This window comes from the organism of the source record quoted next, unplaced genomic scaffold (genome assembly GCF_019419815.1).
Source record: "Pyrus x bretschneideri cultivar Hongxiangsu unplaced genomic scaffold, Pyrus_bretschneideri_v1 Contig2, whole genome shotgun sequence".
Lineage (NCBI taxonomy): Eukaryota > Viridiplantae > Streptophyta > Magnoliopsida > Rosales > Rosaceae > Pyrus > Pyrus x bretschneideri.
In genome coordinates, this window is record NW_025999501.1 from 3578830 (window position 1) to 3604885 (window position 26056).

General features: G+C 35.5%; 2 protein-coding genes and 1 pseudogene across 3 annotated transcripts; 2 read left to right on the forward strand and 1 right to left on the reverse strand.

Moving 5' to 3' along the window:
* The first annotated feature begins 1537 nt into the window (after window positions 1-1537).
* Window positions 1538-6884, forward strand: LOC103961940 (RNA-binding protein 38). Of its 2 annotated transcripts, none has more exons than XM_009374598.3 (6): window positions 1538-2079; window positions 2182-2305; window positions 2470-2593; window positions 3958-3997; window positions 4080-4377; window positions 6572-6884. In XM_009374598.3, the coding sequence occupies exons 1-6, from the start codon at window positions 1846-1848 to the stop codon at window positions 6646-6648; spliced, it is 897 nt and encodes a 298-aa protein (XP_009372873.1). In that variant the 5' UTR covers window positions 1538-1845; the 3' UTR covers window positions 6649-6884. The 2 variants fall into 2 exon arrangements, with proteins under 2 accessions (XP_009372873.1, XP_009372866.1); XM_009374591.3 differs by having other exon boundaries at window positions 1540-2079; window positions 4077-4377.
* Window positions 6885-15916: 9032 nt separating this feature from the next.
* LOC103963048 (protein TRANSPARENT TESTA 1) lies at window positions 15917-17494 on the forward strand. Its single transcript, XM_009375831.3, has 2 exons — window positions 15917-16324; window positions 16881-17494. The coding sequence occupies exons 1-2, from the start codon at window positions 15917-15919 to the stop codon at window positions 17340-17342; spliced, it is 870 nt and encodes a 289-aa protein (XP_009374106.1). The 3' UTR covers window positions 17343-17494.
* A 483-nt stretch (window positions 17495-17977) lies between these two features.
* LOC103961955 lies at window positions 17978-19586 on the reverse strand (annotated as a pseudogene).
* Between the last annotated feature and the right edge of the window lie 6470 nt (window positions 19587-26056).

Sequence of the window (26056 nt, forward strand, 5' to 3'; positions counted from 1 at the left end):
AATTAGCTGTTATTTTGACCATAAACCAGCTAATGTAACATGAAGCAGAATAACATGTGCAGAGTAAAATAACATTGGTGATCTTCTGGAGAAAACGAATTGTCAATTTTCCACATACCAAGAATTGTGGTCCATTGCTTAAACAAATTAAAATAAATAAATAAAGAGATCGAAAGAACTAATGAAGTGGAACTAATGAAGTGTAAAACATTTGTCCATAAAATGACACGACAATGTTTGATTCGTTTTAATTTTTGTTTCTTAAATTATTACAAGATTAAGATTAATTTGCAAAAACTTTAAAAATTTAAGATTGATCAGTTCTTAATAAATTATTAAGATTAAAATTGATCAGTTCCTAATATGTTTGTAATTTAAACTAAATAACTATGATTAGCTGAGTTACAAAAAAATGAAATTAGTCAAAACCTAAAACCCTCCATATATGACAAGAAAATTAAAAACCCTACACTCTAAAGTATAAACCTTTATTAGCTATTGACACACGTTAATTCAGTCCTAATACATCATTTAGTGAACGAATTTAATTACTTGTAACTTGTAATCATACAACAAATAGTACAATATATAATACATCCACTGAATCATTTGTCGATACAAAGTGGCAACTCGAAGATGATCAAATGGTCTAATGGCCTTGCTAGCTGACCCATAATGGGTACAGATGTTGAGGGCATCTCATCTCATACCTACGCCTTGTATGAATTATGCAAACAAAAGAAGCAAACTAATTACAGGTCACAACACTTTATATATGTTTTTTCGGCCTACATTGGGCTAATTAATTTCTTTCGGCCAATAATTACGATTTTTTTTAAATATAAACGATATATTTATAGAAAAGGTAAAAGACTTGGACTAAGCCACACACTATATCTGCCAAAATAATTTTGTTCAAACTCGCTATTGACAAGAATTGAACTAAAGACCTATTACTTACAAGTAAAGAAGAAAACACATCACTAAGGACATGTTTACTTACATGGTATGAGAATATGAGAGAATGAGGGACTAAAAGGAATGTGGATGTGAAAGATCGGGTATTGGATAAACAACTCCGCTATGCTCAAGAGATACTTTCATTATTCCTGTATTCCATACCCAAAATTGATGGAATTCACATAAATACATTTCATAAGTAAACATGCCGTAAACATTCTTTATTTAACCCATAATTGAGAATCATACGCATTCATTCTCATTATCATACATGATAAGTAAACCTGCCCTAAATTACATTGCTAAGTGACAAATAATTAAGATTATCAAGAGCTAAAAAACCCAACGTGCAGAAGAACACAAAGAAGAAGTAAATTAGAGGGAAAAAAAATTGGAGTAGTGGGATTATAATGTGATTGCAGGGTGGGAGGGTTTATTAATGCAGAGACAGGGAGGACACACTCGAAAGTGCATTTGTCACGCAGAGCTGTCATTCGGTAATACAAAGCCATACCCTCCCTCCTTCCCTCCCCCTCCTAATACATAGCCAGCAAATCAGAGTTTGCAGCTGTCGGATTCTCTCTCTCTCTCTCTCTCTCTCTCTCAATCAACCAACTTCTCCATTTCAAACTACCCATCAAATATTTGACAGCAATACAACCAACAACAACTAACATTTTAAACCAATCTAAAACCCTTTTAATTTTCCATGTGTATCCAATGATTTTCTTCCTGTAAAAATAGGAAATATGGAATAATTATTTGTAGATGGAGACACATATAGAGCTAGCAGAGGAAGCAAAGAGCAAAGAAGGTCAACAAAAATTTGAGGTGGAAGAAATTTAGAGTGCTCTTCTTATCAAGATTCTTCGACTATATGAGTTCATGCAGCTGCAAAAACAAATTAAGAAATCATCATATGAAGCTGTAGATGCCATGGCGCATCCACATTATCGATCGCAGTTCGGGGACACAACGTTTACAAAAGTGTTTGTCGGAGGGCTAGCTTGGGAGACACCAACTGATGAAATGCGCAGATATTTTGAGCAGTTTGGGGAGATTCTTGAAGCTGTTATTATTGCCGACAAAAATACTGGAAAATCTAAAGGCTACGGATTTGTAAGTCTAATGTTGATACGTATGTATTGTGTTCGAAGATCGCTGCGTGTTCTTTCTTTTTGTCTTGTTTCTGAATTTCGGTTTTAACGATTATATGACTAGGTGACATTTCGTGATCCTGAATCGGCAAGGAGGGCTTGCGCTAATCCAAACCCTGTCATCGACGGAAGAAGAGCAAATTGTAACATTGCTTCATTGGGACGACCACGACCTTCTCCCCCGAGAGGTACATTGCGCATTTTGACCCTGAATTTGAGCTCATGTGTTCGATTCTCGTCTCCTTGATTATTGCTCTGCGAAAACAGAGTGATCAATGACAAGTAATATTTTTTTGCTCGATAATTGATAAAATACTTAATTTGGAGGTACATTTTTATGTGGTTCATACAGGAAGAAACCAAGGCGCCACTCCATACCAGGGAAATGCACCCCAGGCTGCACAGTCCTACGGCGGAGTGCCCCCATTACCGCCACCACTACCGCCATCGGCTCCTATAATATATCCATCGTACAGGTAATTTGTGTTGCATTTTTTTTTTTTTTTGGGATTGTGGTTAAAAGAGAAATGGTCCATGCATTGAATTAAAAAAGTGAGTAGCTAGATAGACGTGGTTGTCTGTTTTATTATTTTTTTATTTTAATGTAAGATTAAATATTACCTGGCTACAGTTGGTATCAACCTGTAAATAGCCAATATATAAATCATACAAACTTAAAGGTGCATAACGACAACCCTTCAACCCTATAACCTACTTAATTTTGTTTCAATGCATGCATCATCAACGTGCATATAGTTTATGGTACATTATTGATATTGATCAAAATTATCCACAAGTGATATTGTGAAAGAAAAAATTGATTCCGAAACTTCGAGGGTAAGGAAAAATGACTTAATTGAATTACAAATTCAGAAATTATTATTGAAAATGTAATTGTATTATTTGTGCAATTCTTTTGTTGTTGAATCTTCTGCAAAGTATTCAAACAATTTATGTTTGACTTTTAGATGGAAAAAGAAGGATAAGAGAAAAGAGTTGTGCAATGTCGTAATCATGGTGGTCCTCAGTCGATTACTTTAGTGCACAAATTTAGATACAACCTCTTTGCTGTTATGTATTTTTTTTCTTATGAACTTATATTCTATAGCAAGTAAAATTTGCAAAGATTAATGGAGAGATATTTGGGGGTGATGACACGTATGATATTGCTTAATGCTTATAGATATAGGTATATATTTTGATTTGTTCAACGTTGTCAATCTTTGTCTTGATCAGTCAACTTTAGGGTTGGTGATGCTTCCTAAGTCTTTGTGTTTTCGAACTTTGTATAGTTTTTTTATTAAAAAGAAAAAACGATTTTACAAAGTTCATTAACTTATGCGGTTAAGTGTATGTGTTTTGTATCTAAAGTCTTGAGTTTGTATATCCTTTCCTAATATCTTTAGTATCAAAAGAAATTTTGCCAACTGCAAAATGGTTGACAATTTTTTTCCAATTTTAAGATATATAGAAGTACCACAAACCAAAAATCTGTTGATATAGATTCACTTCACTAGCAAAAATAAATTAGAGATTGTATGTAGGTTAGTTCTGATCCGCTTGAATTCAACTTATTATTTCTTGTTAGTAGATTGTGTCATTTTCGAATTATATGTAACAATCATATTTAAGAACACATGTGCATACAATTAGAAAGAAGGATTTGTGGTATATGAACAGGGCGATGGGCAAAAGCAAGTTAAGTTTAGAGTGTGAAACTTTCAATGTAGAAAAAAACAGGAGGGTTTCTGGTATATGGGCACCCTATTGGCAGTCTCATTCTAAGCAAGTTTCTGCTCATCCTAACCCATCAATCTCATTGAAAATTGTTGATTTGCAGCTACCCAACCTACACTCCTGCAGATTATGGGTACCACCAAGTGAGTCTCTCTCTCTCTCTCTCTCTTTCCATATCCAAAAATTTGATCACATTGTTGAATGGTTGCAATAATATTGCAGCAGGCTATGTACAACCCACAAGTGCATCAACAACCTCAGTACTACCCTCAAGTGTATGGATCATCACCATCTTCACCAATGGGCACTCCATATTACTATCATGGCTATTCTTTTCAATCTCCAAGTCCAAGGGGAACATTTTCTACACCCCAGGCGCATCGTATGCCCGGCCCTTCGTATCTCTACTATCCTACGCACAACATGGAACCCTCGTTCTCCAGCTCCTATCCTAATCCTCCACTCCTGCAACCACCCCCCACCTCAAGGCATAATCCTCCTAATTTTACCTCTCCTTTACCTGGTAATTAACTAGTTTCTCTCGTTTTATTTATTTTTTTAATTTTTTGATATTGCATGTGAAGTGAAGATATAATCTTAAATTATATAATTGAAAATAATTATTATAACCTTGGTGATAAAATAAGTGATAGATTGTCTTATAGTTAGGATATTTCTTTTCAATTCACTGCATTCCGAGTTTGAACTCTCTCCCTTTCCTTAGTATAGATTAGTATAAATTATCATTTGTACTATAAAAACGTTGTCGATAGCTACTTTCCTATTATTGAATTTAGCAGATGCAAAGTCTGAGTCAATAGCTATTGAAGCTCCCCGTTAGCTAATCCCAAAAACTACATACATATGCATAGGAAGTTTTGTATAGGTTCCCTAGGGATTTGATTAACATGGGAGAGGACCTAGTGGGGCAAAGAGGGGAAGGGCAACCCATGTGAGTGAGCTGGCTGCTGCATGGCTTGTGTGATGACCAGACGCAGAAGGGTCAAATATTGGAAAGTCACGACAGAGAAGCATAGCAGAGTGTACATGTAAACTAACAGTGACTGCATGTGGCTTCAGCCTCAGAATCATGGTTCATTATTCTCAAGATATGTACTCAAGTGGTCGTTTAGAGATGCCCAGGCATGTTAGATACTGCCAATTAATCATGACTCAAGGAAATTAAGACGTGGTGATAGGAGGGGAAGCTAGGTTAATTTTACAAAGAAAAAAAAAAAGGGAAGTGTTATTAGCACTCTAAAAATCTCATTCTACACTTCTCACAAGTGTTTTTCTTTCCAAATATAGAAAGTTTGGAGTGTAGAATGAGATTTTTGGAGTACCAATACCAATTACAAAATAAAATCATTACAAGTATATACAATTATATATATGTTAAAGGCGGTTTCTGAGTTTTTGGTAGCTCATGGGGAAGTTACTGTATAACTTTTTCGAAGCATTGTCTTCACCTGGAAAAAAAAAAAGATTTGATTTCTTTGTATGTGCCGTTTTTGGCTAAAGCATAATAGTTTCACTAAATTAAAATGATATACGTAAAAAATAGGTAAAAACTTTCAAGAACCAAAGTCAGGGTGAGAAAATATTTGAAGGAAGGAGAGAATGAAAGAAAGGAAAAAACCACTTGCATGATTAGTTAGGAAAAAGAGTCGGTCATTTAGTGTTTGTAAGTATACAAATAAACATTTCCCCACCTACTATTGTGCCAATATATTGTTTAGTTTTCGCCTACATAGCACGCAAAAGTTTGGGTCACTAAAAAAACATTAGACTTTAACAGTATATTCAAAATTTTGAGAGATTTTTTTGGTACTTGAAACTCCAAAAAATCATATATGCACTCTAAATTCATAAAACACTAAACAGTTTGTATATAAGACCAAACCCAACCTTGTGCTAAATGCTATTTTTTAGGTTTTATTCTCTCTCTCTCTCTCCACCCCCCTCCAAAAACCCAACCTAACCCAACCCATGCTAAAGAAGTGCAGTACGTCATATTTGGAGTTTAAATAACAACATTCTAAATGTTTTTCATTTATATATTAATAATTTAATCAAACATTTTCAGTATATTTTTTTTATACATAAATATTAATATCAAGGGGACGGAGGATGGTGGAATAAATTAGTATCGAACTCGTCATATGAAATTCGAACATAAGAACTCTCACTTATCAGTTAAGAAAAATACTACTAGATCGTAGTACTAAGTGACTTTTCTCTTCGATGTTCAAAATAATCCTATATATAAATTGCTGGCCATAGAGTTGTTAAGTGTCATAACCCCACTCTTTAAAACCCTACATATATAAGCACAAATTTTCTGTCGGACGCTGTCTCATTTTGTAAGACACCCATGACATGTCGTGGTGAAATTATGGACCATTCTAGCTAATATATATACTGACATACATTGTACAATTTTTCTAATTAACACCAACCCAATTTAGGGTTTAGTTTTAGGTTATAAAGTAAGCAATTGCCATGATCTTTTTACTTAGGCTTGATCAGGTTATGTTGTCAGACTGCTAATCGACTATTACTCGTGGGTTAGATAAATTGTGTTTGCATGTGTATATACTTCTTATATATTAATATGAGGGCTTGCACTTAATTAAAATATCTCCATACACTACTGCTGTTATATTTATGTGTCAAATGTGCTCATGGGAATGTATGTATTGTTATGTTGGTTTTAGATTCTCAGAATCCGCAATATGCCTCAACCGAAACAGAAGCTGGAGTTGTTACTTCAGAAAGCACTCCAGATGCCTAAAAAGACTCGTTGACAAATACATGATCTGATGAAAAGAATTCAGTTGTATAAACTTTATGATTAAAAGTTATTATGCTCTTCATGAATTGATCCTTACGTTTCTGACATTTCTGCTGTCACTCACTCATAAAATTCTTTTTGGGTCGAAATCTGTAACATTAGGTGACTATTGCTTTAAGATTTTGTGTGCTCTGCACAGATATTGCAAGAAAGAGATGATCAACTAATCATTCACATTTTTCTATCAACTACTATTTTGATTTACTTTGTTTATGTAAAGTGTATTATTTCTCTAATAAACATATATGAGGAAATTGTTATAGTATGAGGCAGCTCGGCGACTACTCACTACCACCAAAGTTCTTGTATAAAAAGTACGGGTATTGGGTCATTCTCTATTCTTCTTGTGTAAAAGGATAAGATAAAATTTTATCCGAAGAATACTAAATTTCACTGAAGAATGCCAATATCAACTCCCAAAAAGTAAACAACAATACGAAAAATGCATAAATAATAAGCAAACTACCAATATAGTGACAACAAGCAAACAAAGAAGGGAAACTTTACCTCCTACTACAAGATTATGAAGGAAAACTAGAAACTAGTTCGAACTCTCTGAAGTTCAGTTTCTCTCAAACTATTTCTGACTTAGGCATCAAAGGCCCTTTAGCAGACACCGTCATCACTTTTCGTGGATATTTGTCAATTAGCCAACCTAATAGTGATTGTTTTGCAAGTGTGATTTTTGTCAATCTATCCTTGGCGAAAATTGGCATCTACAAATTGATGTTTTCATCAGGATATCTGAGCGAAGGAAGTTTATCCAAAAACTTTTCTTCACCCTTCTTCGTTCATTGTTCTTCGAACCCTTCGAACCATGGTGAGCACATGGAGAACTACGAGCAAGAACAACAGCTAATCCTTACAAACTGTGATGTGTTGTGACATCTTCGCAACCATCGCTCAATTTGGTGCACCACCATCAACCGTGGCCCATGTTGTCCCTTACATTCGAGGATTGGATCCTCTTTTACCACGAGACGTGATTGCTGAGACATTGTCGTGGCCCCTAATCGACGTCACCATTGCTACTAAGACCGTTGCCACACCACCACCCTATGCCACGACATCGACAACAACAATTGATAGGATTTTTACCACCTGTAAGAATAGGGATGAAAACACTTAAAAAAACAAGTAAGAGAACAAGATAATTATAGTATAAACAGTTCAAGTAAGGGTGTTCTCTACATGGATTGATATGAATAATTTGTATTTAAAACAAGTTTTTGGACAAGATTTGAAATTGCAAATTAAAATAAAAAGACATAAAATAATTGAAATTGATTTTAATGAAAACTTCGCAACAAAGAGAACATAAAATAGTTTTGGAAAATCAAATGTAAAATGCATTAGGGTTTAGCCGTCGCCATTAACAATCCTATGTAGATCTACCAATTACTTGTGAATTACACATGCAAGTTTGAAGGTTTGTAATTTGGTACTTGGTGGAATATCTTGCAAATAAAACTTTGCACAATAGACTATTCAGATGAGCTAGTCAACTAGTTACAAGTTGGCCAGTGATACAAAGTGCAGTTGCAAGAATAAAATCTAATTGACCAGTATGTTCAACTAATTAGAGTCTGCCCATATTAGTTTCACAACAACAATTCCTAAACTTGAATACATTTGCATATCAGTTCATTATGCAATTAGCAATGACAAAGCAATTATGATTTAAAGTATCCTGAATTGACTAGTCAAGCTCACCAGTCAACTAAGTACAGATTCGTTAGTTAATCAGACGCAAATCTACGAATCAAACTTGGTTCACTATAAGTTATCTTAGTCAGAACAATTCAGTTCCTTCCTCATCATAATTTTGTAACTTTGTCCAGTAACTATGTATCTTATATGTATATATGCAAGTTTGATTTGTTGGCATTTCTACTTACCCTTTTCTTGCCAATAGCAAGTAAGTTACCCTTGAAAGCCTTTTTTTTATCTTTAATTAGTGAAGTGTAAAAGGGTTGGAGAGTTAAGCTCCGAGAGGTGGAAATTTTCTAGTAGAGTTAGCTTGATTTTTCTCCAAAGAATGAGGTGGAAGTTGGTAATTAATAGAAGCTAATAATTAGGGTGAAGAGGTGGAATCCATAACATGTGTATGTTAGTCTATTCGCATGTAGGTGGCAACACTTTGAGGTATTAGACGTGTTTACTCATCAATCTATAGGAATCTTAATCATTTTGGCAATATTCTCACTACAATGCAACTCTATCGAACTTACCTTGAGATAAATCTTTACGTGGCCTTTGATGCTTGCATCCATCTTGCATGATATTCATTAACTTAACACTTGTTGTTTTTCCATTGGAACACATATCATTCTTAATGATTAGGACAACACTTGTTGCCTTGTTATTGGAACACATTTCATGGTAATGATTAGCACAATACTTGGTTTCTTTCTATTGGCACACTTGGAAGCTTTCTCCTCAAATTAGATGGGAATGAAGATGTCATGCAATCTTTATAAAGGAAGGAGCAAGAACCAATGAATGACATGGAGAAAAGAGAGAGGAAGAAGAAGAAAAAAAAGGAAGAAAAAACCACTCCAAAAAGAAAGCCATTCTCCCTTTCATATTACCTCTTATCTTTCATTTACATATTGTTAAGGCATTAAGCTATCTTTCCTTGTATTTGTAAATCCTTCATATATAGTAAAATACAATGAAAGCAAATTCTAGTGGATGTAGTCGATTTGGCGAACCACTTAAATCTTGTGTTGTTTATGCACTTACATTTTGAGATCATTTCCATGAGAAGCACTTCCACCAAACCATCGAAAATCTCCATTTATAACCCTTGAGAATTATGTACAAAAAGTGTGAGACAAATCCCAGAAAAATACATGAGACCTTACCCAACAAATCTCTCCACCAAACTCACCGTCATTTTCATCTATCAAAAGAAAGATATCCAAAAAACTAGAAATTCGTCCTGCCTATTTAACAGACCAAAACACCAACATCCATACATTATATCATATTACTTTCTCATGAGAGTTGTTTGTCTATCTCTCTACCATGATATATCCAAATTTCAGGAAAATCCAACAGTGCGACCATCCAATATGTTTGAAACACCAATTCAGTCTCTATTCCAGCAGAAAATTGGATAGCCATGTTATGAGTACCAAAACCCCATTTTTTGTATCTCCGATCGAAACACTTCCTTCACAAAATTGTTCCTTATCATCTCCTCTATAACATATCCAAAAATCACGACAATCTAATCTATGTGCTAACTTGTACCACAGTTCAAACAGCTGATGTTCAGTTGAGCTAACCTTCTTTGCCAACCTCTTTGCATGGCCAACATCTCTAATTTCTTTCACTCACTTTCAAGGAAGTTTTTAAGCAATCCAACTCCTATTTCATATGTAGAATTTCAGCTATATTAAAGAAGAGGAAGGTGAAGTGGCGAAGGAAGAAAGAGAACAAGAGGGAGGAAATGAAATTGAAACAATAAAAAAAAACTAAGGAAATGGTAACGTATTTGTTTATCATTTATGTTGATTATTACTTTTTTGTTAATGTTATGATTATATTACTATGGTTACTAACAACTTGATTAGTGTTACAGATGTTCTAGAGCATGTGATTATTGATATCCTTGTTACATGGCATTTACATAAGCATTCTTATAAAGTAAGAAAAAGAGTTAAGTTGTGTTTGAGTTATGAGGATATTCAAGAGCTGAAGTTTGCCTTGAATATAAAATAATGAACCTTGTATACATTAGGCGTCGGGGTAAGGGCTTGAGTATACAACTGATTGGTTATAAAATAATGAAGTCTTGTATATGTCAGGCGTCAAGGGAAGGGTTTGAATATCCAATTGGAGGTTGGGGGAAGTGCCTGTATAATAAAGTGGAAATTGAGAATTTAATTACAAAAATTGGGTTTAAGGGATGAACGGGAGTTAAATCATATTCTAAGGTATTCGGAGCCAAGTGGTATAAGCATGGTATGAGACGTGCAGGCTTGGATGCCTTAGGTATGTGTTAGCGGGATTAGTAGGGAGTGAGTATATTCATCCATCTCGTGTGCATATATTTCATGCATTTGAAAGAATTGTTACAATTTAATTATTATTTTGTTGGTACTTTTTGTTGTGAATTAATTTGTGCATTATAGTTATTCCGCTGTGTATTCAGTAAATTATATGTGGTGAACTCAAGTTTTATCATGTAAGATTTTGTGATGTGAATTATTGTGTTGCAGTTATTAATCACTTTTATTTTAATTTTTCCACCATATCTTGGTTGTAGAATTTATTTCTATAGCTAAGATATGGCTCACACCCTAGCTTGTGAATAGTTTTTATTCGAGGGTCGGGGCGTGACATGATTAATCTGTTTCTTCAGTCAAACAATAGAAGGAAGAAAATGACATGAATCCGAAAATGGGGCCAGTTTAAAGATTTGAAACTTGAAGTACTTGACCACCAAATTAAAACAAAACCATGAAGACAATGCTATCCTAATATGCAATGATTGGGTGATTGGTGCATGAACATGGTTTTGTAGCTAGGGTTTTAATGAAAAACACAAGAGGTAACTCAAAGCTAAAAGCACTCTTTTCATAAAATGTAAACTTCCTAGCCAAAACAAATGAGCCTATAAGATGATTCAAGCAAGCATTTTCAAAGATAGATTTATAAATATTCAAAGAAGAATATTACCCCAGAAAATATGCTTGATGCTCCTAGGGATTTGAAGTGGAGAAGAAAAAGAAAGCTCTAAAATTTTCCAATCTCAGTCCTAAAAACCAAAAGAACCCTAGCTGCCCTTTTAAAGAGATGCATAGATATTTCAGATAAAGGGAACAGGAGACACGTGTCAAAAGCCAAAGCAATAGTTTCAGATGAAGGTGAGAAAACCACACTCAGGAAAAAACTGTTAGTCAACATATATGGGTTGTCTTAAAGTGTGTGCCCATCAAACTGGAAAGTAGCGATAAGTTTTGACGAGACAGAATCACTAGGTAGAATAAACTAGAAATAAAAGTATGAAATGCATATGCATGAACAAACCTTTAATGTGAGAAGTGAAACCATCGAGTGCATATTTCCAACAATGGCAGCCCTTAGTGCAAAGTATGTTCTAAGACTAATTTGAGAATGTGTGGTACATTATTACATTATTGACAAGGAAAGCCAAACCTAAAAGTCTAGACTTCACAAGGATATGTTTTCCTAATATATATTCTCTTCGTGATGTCCAAGCAAAAATGTATATCTAGCATACAATATTTTTGTGATGTTCAGATCAAATATAAATATGCAAAACTCATTAAGTTTTGTGAAAACCTTTTGAAAAACCATGCCAACCCTTATAAGCGTGACATTCACCTTAAGTGAAACTATAATTATCAATCCCAAGAAGACCTCCTCAATTTTAGGGTGATGCTTTAACAGAAATTGCATTAAATTACTTGTCTAAATATCCTAATGGTGATCAAGCATTAAGATATATAGATAGTTTGAACACGATGATTAATAATTCAAAGCAAACATGCAAAATTTCATAAATAAATTGATAAAAGACTACATATTTATGTTAAGGCTCGTAGTCTAGTCTTAACAAAAGGAAATTAGTTACATATAATCATGACTAAAAAGCAAAATATTATTAGAAGCATGGATAAAAAAAAAAACCTTGTAAAAGTACACTTGAATCATCAAAAGCTCTCTAAGCTGAGTTCATCATAGTAGTGCGCGGAGAACCCTAGTGGTTGGCTGGGAGCTTAGAAATAACCCCTTATTCATAATCCTACCTAAATAAGGTCTTCTAAAAACTAGGAAGCAATATAACAAAAGGATAACTTAAAAATCACAATCCTAACGTAACTAGGCAATTTGCTTAGTAAGACAATTCCCATGTTTATGGACCAATCCAGCTCCAAATTAGGCCCAAAGGTCTTGTTTTAAATCTTAGGCCATCCTTTTCAACTTTATAGAAAGGTCCAACTGCAAAGGACGTCATCTTCATGCCCAAAACTCACAATTAAGCATGGAACGTCAATCTGCCAGCATTGCGGGCTATGCCTTAAATTAATTCAGCACGTTCAAACACCTTGGAACTAAATGCTGAAACTTTGACACAACACTTGACAGACTTGTGAATCTACTCCAATTGGAATTACTAAAATGTTCTACTGTTTCATCACTTTTTGCATAGAGTAAAGTCACACATCCTATATTTGAATTATAAAACAAAGTATCAAAATCTTACCAAAATAATCACCAAAAAATATTAAGAATTGGATAAAATAATAATATGAAATCAACTTATCAACAACAACTGTTGCCGGTGCGAAAACCCCTGGTTAGCTATCAGCCACAAAACAGCTAACGCTAGTTTCGCCATACGCTACCAAATGACAACAGCCTTCTCAGTTGGTTCCCTCTGAATTACATCTTAGGCCAGAGCCCAATGATTCAGAAACCCTAGCACTTATAGGCCTTAACCCAGCCTTCCTCAGCCTAACCTATAATGCACTATATGTCTTCTAGCACCTACACCTGAACAGGCCACTATACGCCCCTCAATTTGAAGGTTGTAGATTTGACTTCAACGCTTAGCCAGTAGACCATGATGCTTAATCGACTCCTCACTCAGACCAAACTAATTTGCAACTTTGATTTTGGTTCGGCAAATCAAGGGGAAAACAAACGGGAGTCGCCATTTTGTAGATGAACAGAAAAAGAAATTGTAGATGATGCATATCCTATCAATTAGCAGAGAAGGCAGTAGGAGGTAGATCATCCAACGACCATCAAAGGAACTCAGATCCTGATGAGTGCAGTGATAGAGATTTTTACCACTTGCAAAAGTAGGGATAAAAATACTTTAAATACTTGCAAGACTACAAGATAATTGTAGTATAGATGACTCTAGTAAGGTCGTTCTCCTTAGGAATTGAATGAATAATTTATGTTGAATCAAATCTTAATTAATTATTTAAAACAAAATTTGATTAAATGTTGATTTTGTGATTTAAAATAATAAAAACGAATTTATGAGAAAATAATTAAATAAGTGACAAAATAAAATAAACTAAAAGAAAACGGTTTTTGAAAATTAAATTGTAAAAGCCTAGGATTTTGCTGTCACTTTAACAATCCTATGTAGTTTTTCCAATTACTTATGAATTGCACATGCATAAATAAGGTTAGGTTTTCCTAAAGTATGCCTACTTGGACCCCTAACATAGAGCGTATATCAAACATGCAATTCGTCTGTAGTATTCAGATCAAATCTAAACATGCATGACTCATTAAGCTTTGTGGAACCTTTTGAAAAACCATACAACCCTTAAAACGTGATATTCATCCTAAGTGAAATTGCACATATTAACCACAAGAAGTCTTCGTCAATTTCAAGGACCGACCTCTGACCAAAATTGCATCAATTTACTTTTCTAAAGATCCTAATGATAGCTAAGCATTAAGACAATTAGATAGTTTAAACTGGTGATTAATAATTCAAACCTACATGCAAAATATCATAAGCAAATTGAAAAGAAACTACACATTGTTGCTAAGGCTCGTGGCCTTACCCTAGCAAAAGAGAATTAGTTACTAACAATCATAAAACAAAATATTATTAAAAATAAGGATAGAAAACACCTTGAAAATAAACTTAAATCCAAAAGCTCTCTAAAGTAATGCGTCCTTTCTTCTCCTTTTTCTCCCCCAAAACCCTAATGTTTAAAAAACCTTATTTATACTACTAAAAAATAAAACCCTACTTAGAAAAGGTCTTAGAATAATACTAGGAAACCAAATAAATTAAAATAAATTAGGAAACATAATCCTAATTTGACCAGTAAATTCGCCCAAAATCTGCACAGCCTCAAAACAACCACGTTTCTGGATCTTCAGGGCTCCAAAACAGGCCCAAAAATGGCCAGAAGTAAAACTTGAGATGTCCTGAACATAATTGCAGAAGGCCTCAAACCCAAAAGACATCATTTTGGATGCCAAAAAGCCTAAAGAAGCCTAAAACGTCAGTTTGACAGCGTTGTACACTGCTTCTTTATTTCATCGCCATAAAAAAACCGCTCCATAAAAAAATCTGAAACTTTAATGGAAACAAGTTGAGAGACATATGAACATCCTCTAATTGGAATCACTCCAAAATTCATCCGTTTCATTATGTTTTGCTCCAGAGGAAGTCAAATGTCCTACAATAAGAATATAAATCAAAGTATCAAAATTCTCACAAAATAACCACTAAATTGATCCTAAGAATAAGATAAAATATATAATACAATATTGACTCATTGTGCAGCTTCAACAATAATTTATTGCAGGCTAGGCCCACACACAAATGTTATGTTATGGAAAAGAAAAAAGGCCTAATATATGATTTTGGTAACTAGGTCTTTCGAACTCTTCGAGCTCTAGTCGAAATTGTTGGTCCATTTGTTGGTAGCGTTGATAAGCCATGATGGTAACTAGGTCTTTCGAACTCGAACAACATTTTTGAAGTCTTCGAGCTCTAGTAGAAACGAGGTAGTAATTATGCTCAAAATTATGAAATCAATAATAAAACTAGAATAACTTGCCACAATATTTCTGTTGTATGTTCTAGTAGTACTGAGGTGGAAATTAATTAAACTGAAGATATTATGTCAAATATTAGGGAAAACAAAGGTAGCTAGGATAACAACTCAACTATATAAGCTAGGTTAATTAAAACTTGCACGTAACGTAAATGATGAAATGTCTACATGCTCCTAAATAACTAGAAATTAATGATTTACCCTGCAACTCTCTCTCTCTCTCTCGTGTCTGGTGCGGGTTGACTGTTGGGTATGTAATTTGCACATACTGCATGATGATACAAATTGCCTTAGATTTTCAACCCTCTGTGGTGCAATTGTTGCTAAACTCAGATGACATGGGCCACAGAATTTAAGGTTATTTCCTTCCTTTCCCCAATGATATACAGAGTCTATTCAGCACATAGTTATGACCCCCTCAACAATGGTTCCTTTCATTCAACTGCAATATTCTCCAGCCACCCCTCTACCCTCCTCTCTCTCTCTCTCTCTCTCTCTCTCTCTTTCTCTCTCTCTCAGGTTTACAATGCATTCATTCCATGCTATGATCTCATTATAAAAACCTTGATCTTTAGTCAATTACATTGCAGCGTTCGTTCTATTACACTTTTAATAATCACTCTTATAATAAAATGGAGTCCTTTGAAATTTCTTCGAGCTCCTCCCCCTTATTTTATTCAAATCATAATTTAGAGACCCTCAATCTTTTTCCTAGTGAGATCCCAAATGCTAATCTTGAGCCTCTACCACCGATAAGCTGCCTACTTCGTTCACCTGATCAAGTGCCTAATTCCCATGTCAATAACCCTAAAGCAATATGCCATGAAGATCAGAAAGAGGATGGAGAAACTGTGGCCTTGCACATTGGTCTTCCAGATTATTCGGATGGCTCTATGAGTTATTTGACTGATCGGAAAGATGGCGAAGATAACGTGATAGCACAATATTGGATTCCAACTCCAGAACAAATACTCATTGGCTTCTCACATTTTTCTTGCCATGTCTGCTTCAAAACATTTAACCGTTACAATAATCTGCAGGTATATAACTGTTGTTTTGTTTCAATATATAATTGATCTCGTCCAAAGTTTTGGTACAATCTGACTAGAAATCATCTTTGGTACAAACTCTCTTATATGCATCTGTTCATGCGGACGCATGGTTTTTTGCATGCCAGTCAAAACCTAATTATCTCCTTTCCATACGCAGAGATTTAGTAAATCTGCTACCAAAAGTTGTTTATTTGTCTAAAAAATGGTTACATTTTCTACCACAATGGCAATCGTTTTTGAACAAATTGAAGTCCCTCCCCTACTTCTCAAATAGGTTTTGGAATCGAGCTTAATTATTTGTACTGGCCAAATTCTCTGATTTCAAAGCCAAAACCCCATTCAGCCATATTCCTTGATTTCGGAACCTAAACTCCTTTTAGCCAAATAAATAAGCTTGAGTTTCCCAACCAAAACTTCGAGTCATGTTGAAGGGACTTCAATTTTGTTCACAAAATTCGCATACGAGCACATATGTAAATATTCTTATGTCGCTACAAATATTTGATTTCCAATGTCAAGCAATTTGTGAATATTCCTATGGTAGATGCACATGTGGGGGCATGGATCACAATATCGTAGAGGGCCAGAGTCACTAAAGGGAACACAACCGCGAACCATGTTTGGCATCCCATGCTTTTGTTGTGCTGAAGGATGCAAGAACAACATCGACCACCCAAGAGCAAAACCCCTAAAAGATTTCCGGACCCTTCAAACGCACTACAAGAGGAAGCATGGAATGAAGCCCTTTATGTGTCGCAAGTGCGGCAAGTTGTTGGCGGTGAAAGGTGACTGGAGAACACATGAGAAGAATTGTGGCAAGCGCTGGCTTTGTGTTTGCGGTTCGGATTTCAAGCATAAGAGATCACTCAAAGACCATATTAAGGCATTTGGCTCTGGTCACAGTCATTTTCCACCTAATTCTTTTGATGAACTCAGGGACCTTGATGAGGACATTAGTCCTACCACTTCCTTGTTTAAAGGAATGTCAAGTGATGCAGCCTCTTGATGATCAGCTATATGTGTGTGTGTGTGTGAGTGTGTGTGTGTGGGGCTAATAATCGATGTTTGAGGCACGAAATTAAGTTTATGTACGCTCCTTTTAAACTTGATAGCAATGATTTGGGCCGAAAATGTTTATGAGTCTGATATCAATATATTATTTTCACCTTTTAGTGCAACCCAAAGATTAGTTTAAATACAAATTATACTCACAGAATATTGCCACCGCTATTGGGATTTTGACTTCAAATTAATTAACTCTTCACCTAATTTAATTACTTTTCAAACCATTTTTTACCAAGACAAACTACTACATACATTAAACACGTAAGTACTGTAAGCACAAAAAGGGTTTTTGAATTTGATGTTTCTAACAAACTAGAAGTGAAAATTGAAAAGGAAGCAAAAGTAATATGCAAGAAAACTTATTAATTATGAAGAAGATAAGTTGATGATTAACCTAAGTGAAAGATTACGAACTAAAAAGTAAAATAATGAGAAGACACTCTGAAAAATTCCAGCAATATAAAGAGTGCCCTTTATTTAAAAGGTAGATTGATACATTGTGATGAAACTGGTGATCAAGCACTCTTTGTTTGTTTTAAAAAAAATGACGAGCATTACTTTTACTCAATCCTCATTTCATGGAGCAATTAGGACCTGGTTAATGAGGTTGTCCAAATCCAGAACAGATGACCCCTTTGGACTAGTGGCCTTCTCTATCTTCTTCTTCCATCCCAACGCGTTCTTCCTCATCTCTTTGCCCTCTTCTCCCTCCATTAATCTTCTCACCAGACCTTCAATGTAATCTCTTTTCACCTCATCCTCTATCTCAATGCCGATGCCCCAGTGTTTTGCATGTGTACCTACAGTTGGTCTGCTTCTCAGCAAAGAAAGGCCAGCAGATCATCGGCACTCCGCCACACAAACTCTCAAGGGTAGAGTTCCACCCGCTGTGCGTCAAAAACCCTCCGATGGCCGAGTGGGTCAGAACTTGTTCCTGAGGGCACCAACTTGCCAACTTGCCTCTTCCCTTGGTCTCTTCCAAAAACTCCGGAGGAACCACAGCTGAGTCTCCAGCAACAAGGCCAGGCCTAATGATCCACAGAAATGTCTTGTTGCTATTTGCAACTCCCCAAGAGAACTCAACTAGCTGCTCATTTGTCATGACTGTGGTGCTTCCAAAATTCACATAAACCACCGAGTTAGGTTCTTTGGTGTCGAGCCAATCGAGACACTCTGTGTCTTCGGTCCATAGGCTTGACGCAATCACCTTCAACTCGTTGTCTGCCGGAATCTAACTGAGTAGTAGGTTTAGGGGTCCGACGAAGTAAGTTGGTGGAAACAAAGAAGAAATTGCATCCAAAGCTTCCTGCTCAAAAGACTCGAAAGTGTTCAAAACCACAGCTGAAGCTTTTTTGGTCCGTTCTGTCTCACCCACCATAAACTCCAACATGACATCATTTGGGTCTATGGTTCTAATGAAACTCAGAATGTCCTTCAAACGGATATCTTTCATGCCCGGCAACCAATCTACAACGGTGTCTAAATATCCGTTTGTGAAATGACTTTCATCTGCAAGATCAAATCAAGAAATAGTACTGGTGAGTTCAAATTCTAATTGAAAAACACTGTCAAGGTTTAATAACCATTTCAGTTTTTAGTTTGTAGTTTTCAACGAAAACATGAAACTTATGTGGTAACTGATTTCAATTTGAATAAAGTGATTATTGCAACATCAGATTGATTTAAGTAGTATACCTTTGAGAGGGGTGAGACCCTCTTCAATGAGACGGTGATATTGAGCGTAGGCCAAGAAGCCACAAGCACTTGTTGTCCAGAAAAGCACTTCAGGAATTCCCAATTCATGGGCAGCATCAAGAGTGAAGGTCGTAACACCATCAGCAATTATACAAGTCACATGTGGTGAATTGGGTGAAGAGTTGAGCTTTTTCAAAAGCTCCCTAAATGGCCCCAAGCCGGTTTTGTTAGTGGAAACGCAGAGTGATGGCACGTCCTGGGGATGAGTTGCCGGGAGGCCGTCAGGAATGGTCTCGAATCGGATGGTGGGAAGGCCGTCAAGGGAGTTGGCATCTAGGGAATTAATGAGGCGCTTGTGAATGACCTGTGTGTTGACAAATGTTATGTGGAAGCCTTTGTAGTGGAGGAGTTTAGCTAATTGCTGCATCGGGTTTATGTGACCTTGTGCTGGAAATGGTATGAAAACTCCATGTGGCTTAGTTAAACCCATTTTTTCTCTCCTATTCTGTTTCTCCAACTTTTTCTAATCAAATAAAAATCTAAGAAAATTGGGATGCTTTTGGCAATGAGACCTTTGTTCAGCCTGCGCTTTTATAGTGGAGAAAAGGTAGTCAAGTGCTAAGTGCTTTTCTACTGAACGTGGCGGGTCGGCACTTTCCGTACTCAATGCATAAGGATTTGTCTATTTGTCCCGATGTGAATTAGGGTTTTTATCACAAATGATCTATGATGAAATTGATCAAATTTATCATTTTGGTCTCTCATTTTCAAAATCAATCAATGTTGTGACATTCATTAGCACACATCAATTTGGTCATTCCAATAAGATTCCGTTAATTATTCTGTTAGTTTGTATGTGCAACCCACAAATCTAATGAAATGGTGACATGTGGATTGCACAAAATAGCAGTTTTTATCGCAAATGCTCCCTGACATTGATCCAACTCCTCATTTTCGTCCCTGAGTTTCAAAAATCGACAAATTTGGTCCCTGACTTTCAATACCACACATCAATTTAATCCTTCCGTTAAAGTGTTGTCAATATTTTTTTGTCCCACTAATCCAATCATAAGGAGTCACATGGATTAACTATAAGAAACTATTTTTTAAGGATTTAAAACTAAAAGTAAAATAAGAAACTAAAAACCAAAACTCAAAGAAAACAAAAGTCATCATTGTCTTCATCAGGGTAAGCTCAAAAAGAAAAAGAAGGCACCATGACACCATTAAAGTACTTGACTTCTTGAACTCACTCTTCATTCTCTCTAGTTAGTTATTTTCTTCAAATTTAAATTAAATTTGGATTAAATTTTTTTCCAGTTGGAGTTGTGGGATGCGAGAAAAATGTCAGCGCGGAATACTCTTCAGTTGGTTCACTCTTAAAAAAATAGTTCTGTATAGTTAATTCACATGGAGCCATATGATTGCATTAGTGAGACCACATCAGCACACAAACGAAAAATATTGATGAGATTTTAACGGAATAACTAAGTTGATGTGCGATAGTGAAAGTTAAGGACCAAATTTATTGATTTTTGAAACACAGGGACCAAAATGAGGAGTTAGATTAATGTCAGGGACCATTTGCGATAAAACCTTTATTTTGTGCAATCCACATGTCATCATTTCATTGGATGTGTGGGTCCCATATACAAACTATTAGAATAGCTGATGAACTTTTAACAGAAGGACCAAATTGATGTGAGATAGTGAATGTCATGGATGACATTGATTGATTTTGAAAGTAAGGGACTAAAATGATGAGTTCGATCAATCTCAAGGACCATTTGTGATAAAAACCTGAACTATGAGAAATGTTGAAAAATCATGCAACACAAGATATGGGATAAATGATTTACGACCATCTCCAACCGACCGGGCCAAAGGGTTATAGGTCAAAATATAGCCCATTTTAACACGAAAATTGTCTCGAACCGAAGGCTAGGTCAAAAGGCTTGCCAGCCCCACTGGGCCATATTCCAACCACAAGGCCAACGGGTTGGCCAAAAGAAACCAGCCAGCTAGCCCAATTGTAGCAGCCAAATTCATGCAACGGTAACAATGACATCAACATGACACAAGCTAGCAAAGGCTAGTTGACATTAGGTTACCGTTGGAATTTGAATTTTTTTAGACAAAATTAAAAAAAAAAAAAAATCTAATTTTGTTTCCTATACCATTTCTACACCATTTTCACATCTTTTTCCACATTCCATAACCAATTACATCTCGACACGTGACTAACAAATTAATTCAATTAACCATATTAATTCAATTCCATAACCATTTCTACACCATTTTGATAGGAGCATATTTAGGCGATTTACTTAGCTTGTTTTCGTGCATTTATGTTGTTAGTTCATAGTTGTTTGAGTAGTTTAAGCCATTTTCGTGTGTTTGTAGGTTCCCATGGCTAAGGAAGCAAAAATGTGCATTTTGGAGCATTTGGGAGCAAAATTGGACTTGGAATGGATAGCTTATGTTTGGAGCAAAAGGAATGGACGAAATTGAAGACCTAATTGAGCGAGGATTCCTAATCACAAGAGGATTCCTAATCAAAAGAGGATTCCTAATCAAATGAGGAATCCTAGTCAAAGAAGGTTTCCTACTTGAAGTAGGAAAGTTAAGCCAAGGTTTCCTATTTTGGTTTAATTTTTCCTAGTCCTTAAGGACTCCACATTTCAGCAATATCAAAGGCTCCTACCTATTCTAGGTCACAAAACAATGTCCCTTGCAACATTAAAACCCTTGCCGTGTCCCCCCTTTGTTTTTCCCTTCCTTGCCGTGCAAGGAAGGGCCTTGTTTCCTGTTTTAAATCATTTAAACACATTCCTTTTTCATACCAAGCTCAGCCATAACTCATATACCCTTTTCTATTCCAAAATTCTTGCCTAATTTCAGAAATAAAGAGCATTCCTTTTCTTATAAACCTTTGCCGCAAGTCACTTCTTTTTCCCTTCAATTTCTGATTTTGTGTTTCCTATTCTTGAAAGATTTAGAGTTAATTCCTTTCCTAAACTAAGTAATAAAACCTTAGGATTCTTTCTTCCTTATAAAACCCCAATGCCGCACCCTCATTGAACTTAATCCCCCTTCCACACAACCTGCCTTCATTCACAAACACATCCATCCCTTGCCGCAGCTTTCCATCCAAATTTCCACCATTCCCCTACTCCCAAACCTTCATCCCAACCTCCATACACCACCATCAACCCTTGCCGCACCACCATACCTTCCTAAACCCATCTAAAACCCAGAAAATCATCCACAAACCATCCTAGACCTTGTGTCGTGACTTAGCAAGGAAGAAGAGAAAGAAGACGAAGTCTTGGACGTTTATGCATTCAACTTGGAGTGTTGGAACGTTTTTAGGTGTAATCTATCTTTTGTTTTCAATGTTTAATTCTATTTTCCTTTGTTTTGTTATGAACATGAGAGGCTAAACTCGTTTTAGCCTAGGGATGCTTTAAAGCCATGATTACGTTTATAATATGAGTTGATAAATTCCAGTTGTGATTCCATAAATTGTGAATGCAATTTACTTAACCGTTTGATGGATAGCTTATTCTTGTATGTTGATTAGGGAGGCCTACTTAATTTGCATGCTTGAATTTGGTGCTAGAATATAAGGGAGTTTCACATAATCGTTTCAACCTTATATTCACAAGTAGTTAAGGTTGTTTTCACAATCATGTTAAGTAAATTCCTAGCATGCGTATCATGATGTCATAGTTACAAGTACTTTGTCAATACTTATGATTTCCATTGAACGTAATGATCTTTGATTGTATCTCTATTATGATGTCATGTAGGGGACTTTTGAAGAATGCTTTGGGTTGTCGTATGATGTCATCCAATCCACTAACTTAAGGGAAATCTGAGGGTTAATTAGTGATGTCACGGTTAATCTGGGGTGTTGAGGTTCATGGTTTATCGAAAAAGCAACTGGAAATCAATTTATGTTTGAATGTATCATGTGTGGAGAAGTATCCCTTGGCTAGTCCATCATCCATTGGTTTTTCTTGAATTCGTCCAAAAATCTGTTTTAAGTTTTAAGTTACTTGTTTTCTTTTAAATTCGCCCAAAATCAAATCCCCTTTTCTTACTTGTTCTAAATCTGTCCAAAAGTGTGTTTTAGAGTCTTTTGAGTCAAAACTAATTGTATTTTCGTCCAAATTGAGTCCTAAAGTCTGTATTGAGTCTTTTTGGTTGTTTTGAGTCATACAAGTTAGTTAAGAGTCTTTTGAGTTTATTTAAGTGTTTTAAAGCATATTTTCACATCTTTGAGTCAATTTTTATTAGGTTAGCAATCCCTCCTAATCCCCGGCCTAGAACGATCTCTACTTATATTTATACTATAATTGTCAAAAAGAGGGTTTAATTTGAGTGCTATTATATATCACATCACATTTCTCACATTCCGAAAACCTTATTTTAATATGGTAATTTAATTCAATTAACCATATTAATTCAATTAAAATAATAAATTATTAAGGGACTAAAAATAGCCTCTTTCGGTTGGAGATGAGTTTTTTGTCAAACGGGCTATATTTTGGTCTATGGCCCTTTGACTCCCTCAATTGGAGATAGTATATAAAAATGGCCTAATACTGTTCATTAAAAAATAATTTCTTGTATGGCTATAATCTGGATAGGGGCTAAATATGGCTCTTTGGGCCCCTTTCGGTTGGAGATGGCCTAAGGTGTTACACGTGAGTGGACAACATGATTAATATATCATACTATTTGATCATATTAATAAAAATAAATACACATTTAACAAACATAGATTCACATAACGACCCGGGTGGTCTTGGGACCCTCTGAGGGGCCCAAAAAAAAAAAAAAATACACACACACACACGCACGCGCACACACACACACACACATATACACATATACACATATATTGCCAAAGGTGGATCTACATAGGAACCCGGGTGGTCTTGGGACCCTCCGAAATACGGAAGAAACTCTTGTCAGGATATTTTTGGGCACCCTCCTATTGTTTGGGCATATGTTGTGGTAGTGGTTGGGAATTATTGAGTGTAGGTCGTTAGTTCAAAGGTTTGTTCTCGGAGTAGTTTTAGCACAGTTGAAATTTGGTTATCTATGGATGAGGCATGCAACGGTGTCATGGCGAGGAGGAAACGTTTGAAACCCTTTCTGTTTTCTCTCATACTTCGTCGTATTTGCTTTTATTAATGTTAAATGAAATTAGCGTTTTGGATGTTTGGTTTCTTTAAACCACGTAGAATCATTTACTTTATTAAATCTAAAAGGATAAATCCCACTTAGACCCCTTTATTTATTTAAAATTTTAAATAACCGAGAAAAATTCGAAAAGAACTCCGTTGTTTGGTAAAAAAGAAAGAACTCTTTTTACTCTATGTAGAATATATAAAACTTTCAACCTTTGTAAATAAAGACTTATACAGGCAACAAGCTGTCATGTATTATAAACTTGTACACGCATTATAAACTTGTACACTTCAAGTCCCAACCCTAACCCCAAACCCCACAACCTGTTGCAGTGCCGACTTTGGAGGAGTCTAATAGGTTCCTTTGCACAGGGCCCTAAAATTTGAGGGGTCCCCAGAATAATTTTATATTAAATGTTGTTATATAAAAAAAAAATTATATAAAAATCTAATTAACACAATAGATATAATATATATAAATAGGAGTAGGCCCACAAGGCTACTGGCTACATGCATATAATCCCACACACCCATCAATTCCGTATGAAATTATATATTTTATAAAACTATATCTCACTTTTTTCTTATTTTTCACGCTAAAGTCTACTCAGAGACTCAACAGTCTTTTTTTTCTTTGACACCTCATCCCTCCCGTTGCGTCCGAGTTCTCTCTCCACTGCTTCCCCCCCAAACACAAACCACTAAACCCTAGTTCATAATTTCATCCAATTGAATAGAAATTTTCAAATTACGAAGACAATTCAAGTGATCAAAGTGATGCAGACTTCGATTAAAGTAAGTAATTTATAAATTTAAGTATATGAAGTTGGAATTTGAAAATTTAGATATTTCTCATCTATAATGAATTTTTTTCTTTTATACTTTTCAAGGCAAAACTCATAGAAATTAATCAAGTAATCATCACAACAAAAGGGAGCAATCGCAAAAAATACTAGACGCACACGTATTGTAAAGTATCAGGTTTTATTGTTCATACTTACTATAATTTAATTGTGATCTTATTTGAGATATAAAAGATGGCACCTACTAGAAAATATCCATCTGGCTACTTGAAGCGTCAAAAAAAAAGAAGCGTTGAACAATTGACTCAATCTCAAAAAGGAGCTATTGATAGGTTTTTTTGTTAAAGAAAAAGAACCAAAAAGTTCAGTGGATAATTTAGTTAATGAACAACACATTGACAATGAGAAATTAGTTGATGATTTGGGCCATGATGAAATTGATCACATTTTTGAAGAGAATGATAATTATGAGGATGCTCCTAATGCCTTTACTGGACAACCGAGTGAGTCCATTTCCTCGAACATTTATGATCCTCAAATTTGGTATAGTCTTGATCCCAAATGGATTGATTTGTTAGCAGAAAAAGGTCCTGTAAGAGATCTATCAATTGAGAAAGGTCCTAAAGATCAGTTTAATAGGCGTTTTAATGTAGCCTTTTACACTCGATACTTGTCCAATGGAGAAAAACATGATAGAGATTGGCTAGTGTATTCAAAATTTAATCTCAAGGTTTCGAGATTAGGGATAACTTCCAGTCGACGTAGGTCACCAGAGCTCGACTGCGGGCGAGTTGGCGTTTAGTGTGACGAAGAAGACGACGCCAAAAACGACCTCGTATGCTTCTGTGTTTGGGTTTTGGACTTGGCTAAAAAACTAATCGGCTTGGCGCAAGCACGGCTTCAAGCCGTGGCTCCAGCGTTTTTCTACATTTTTTTTTCTTTTGAAGTTTTAGTTT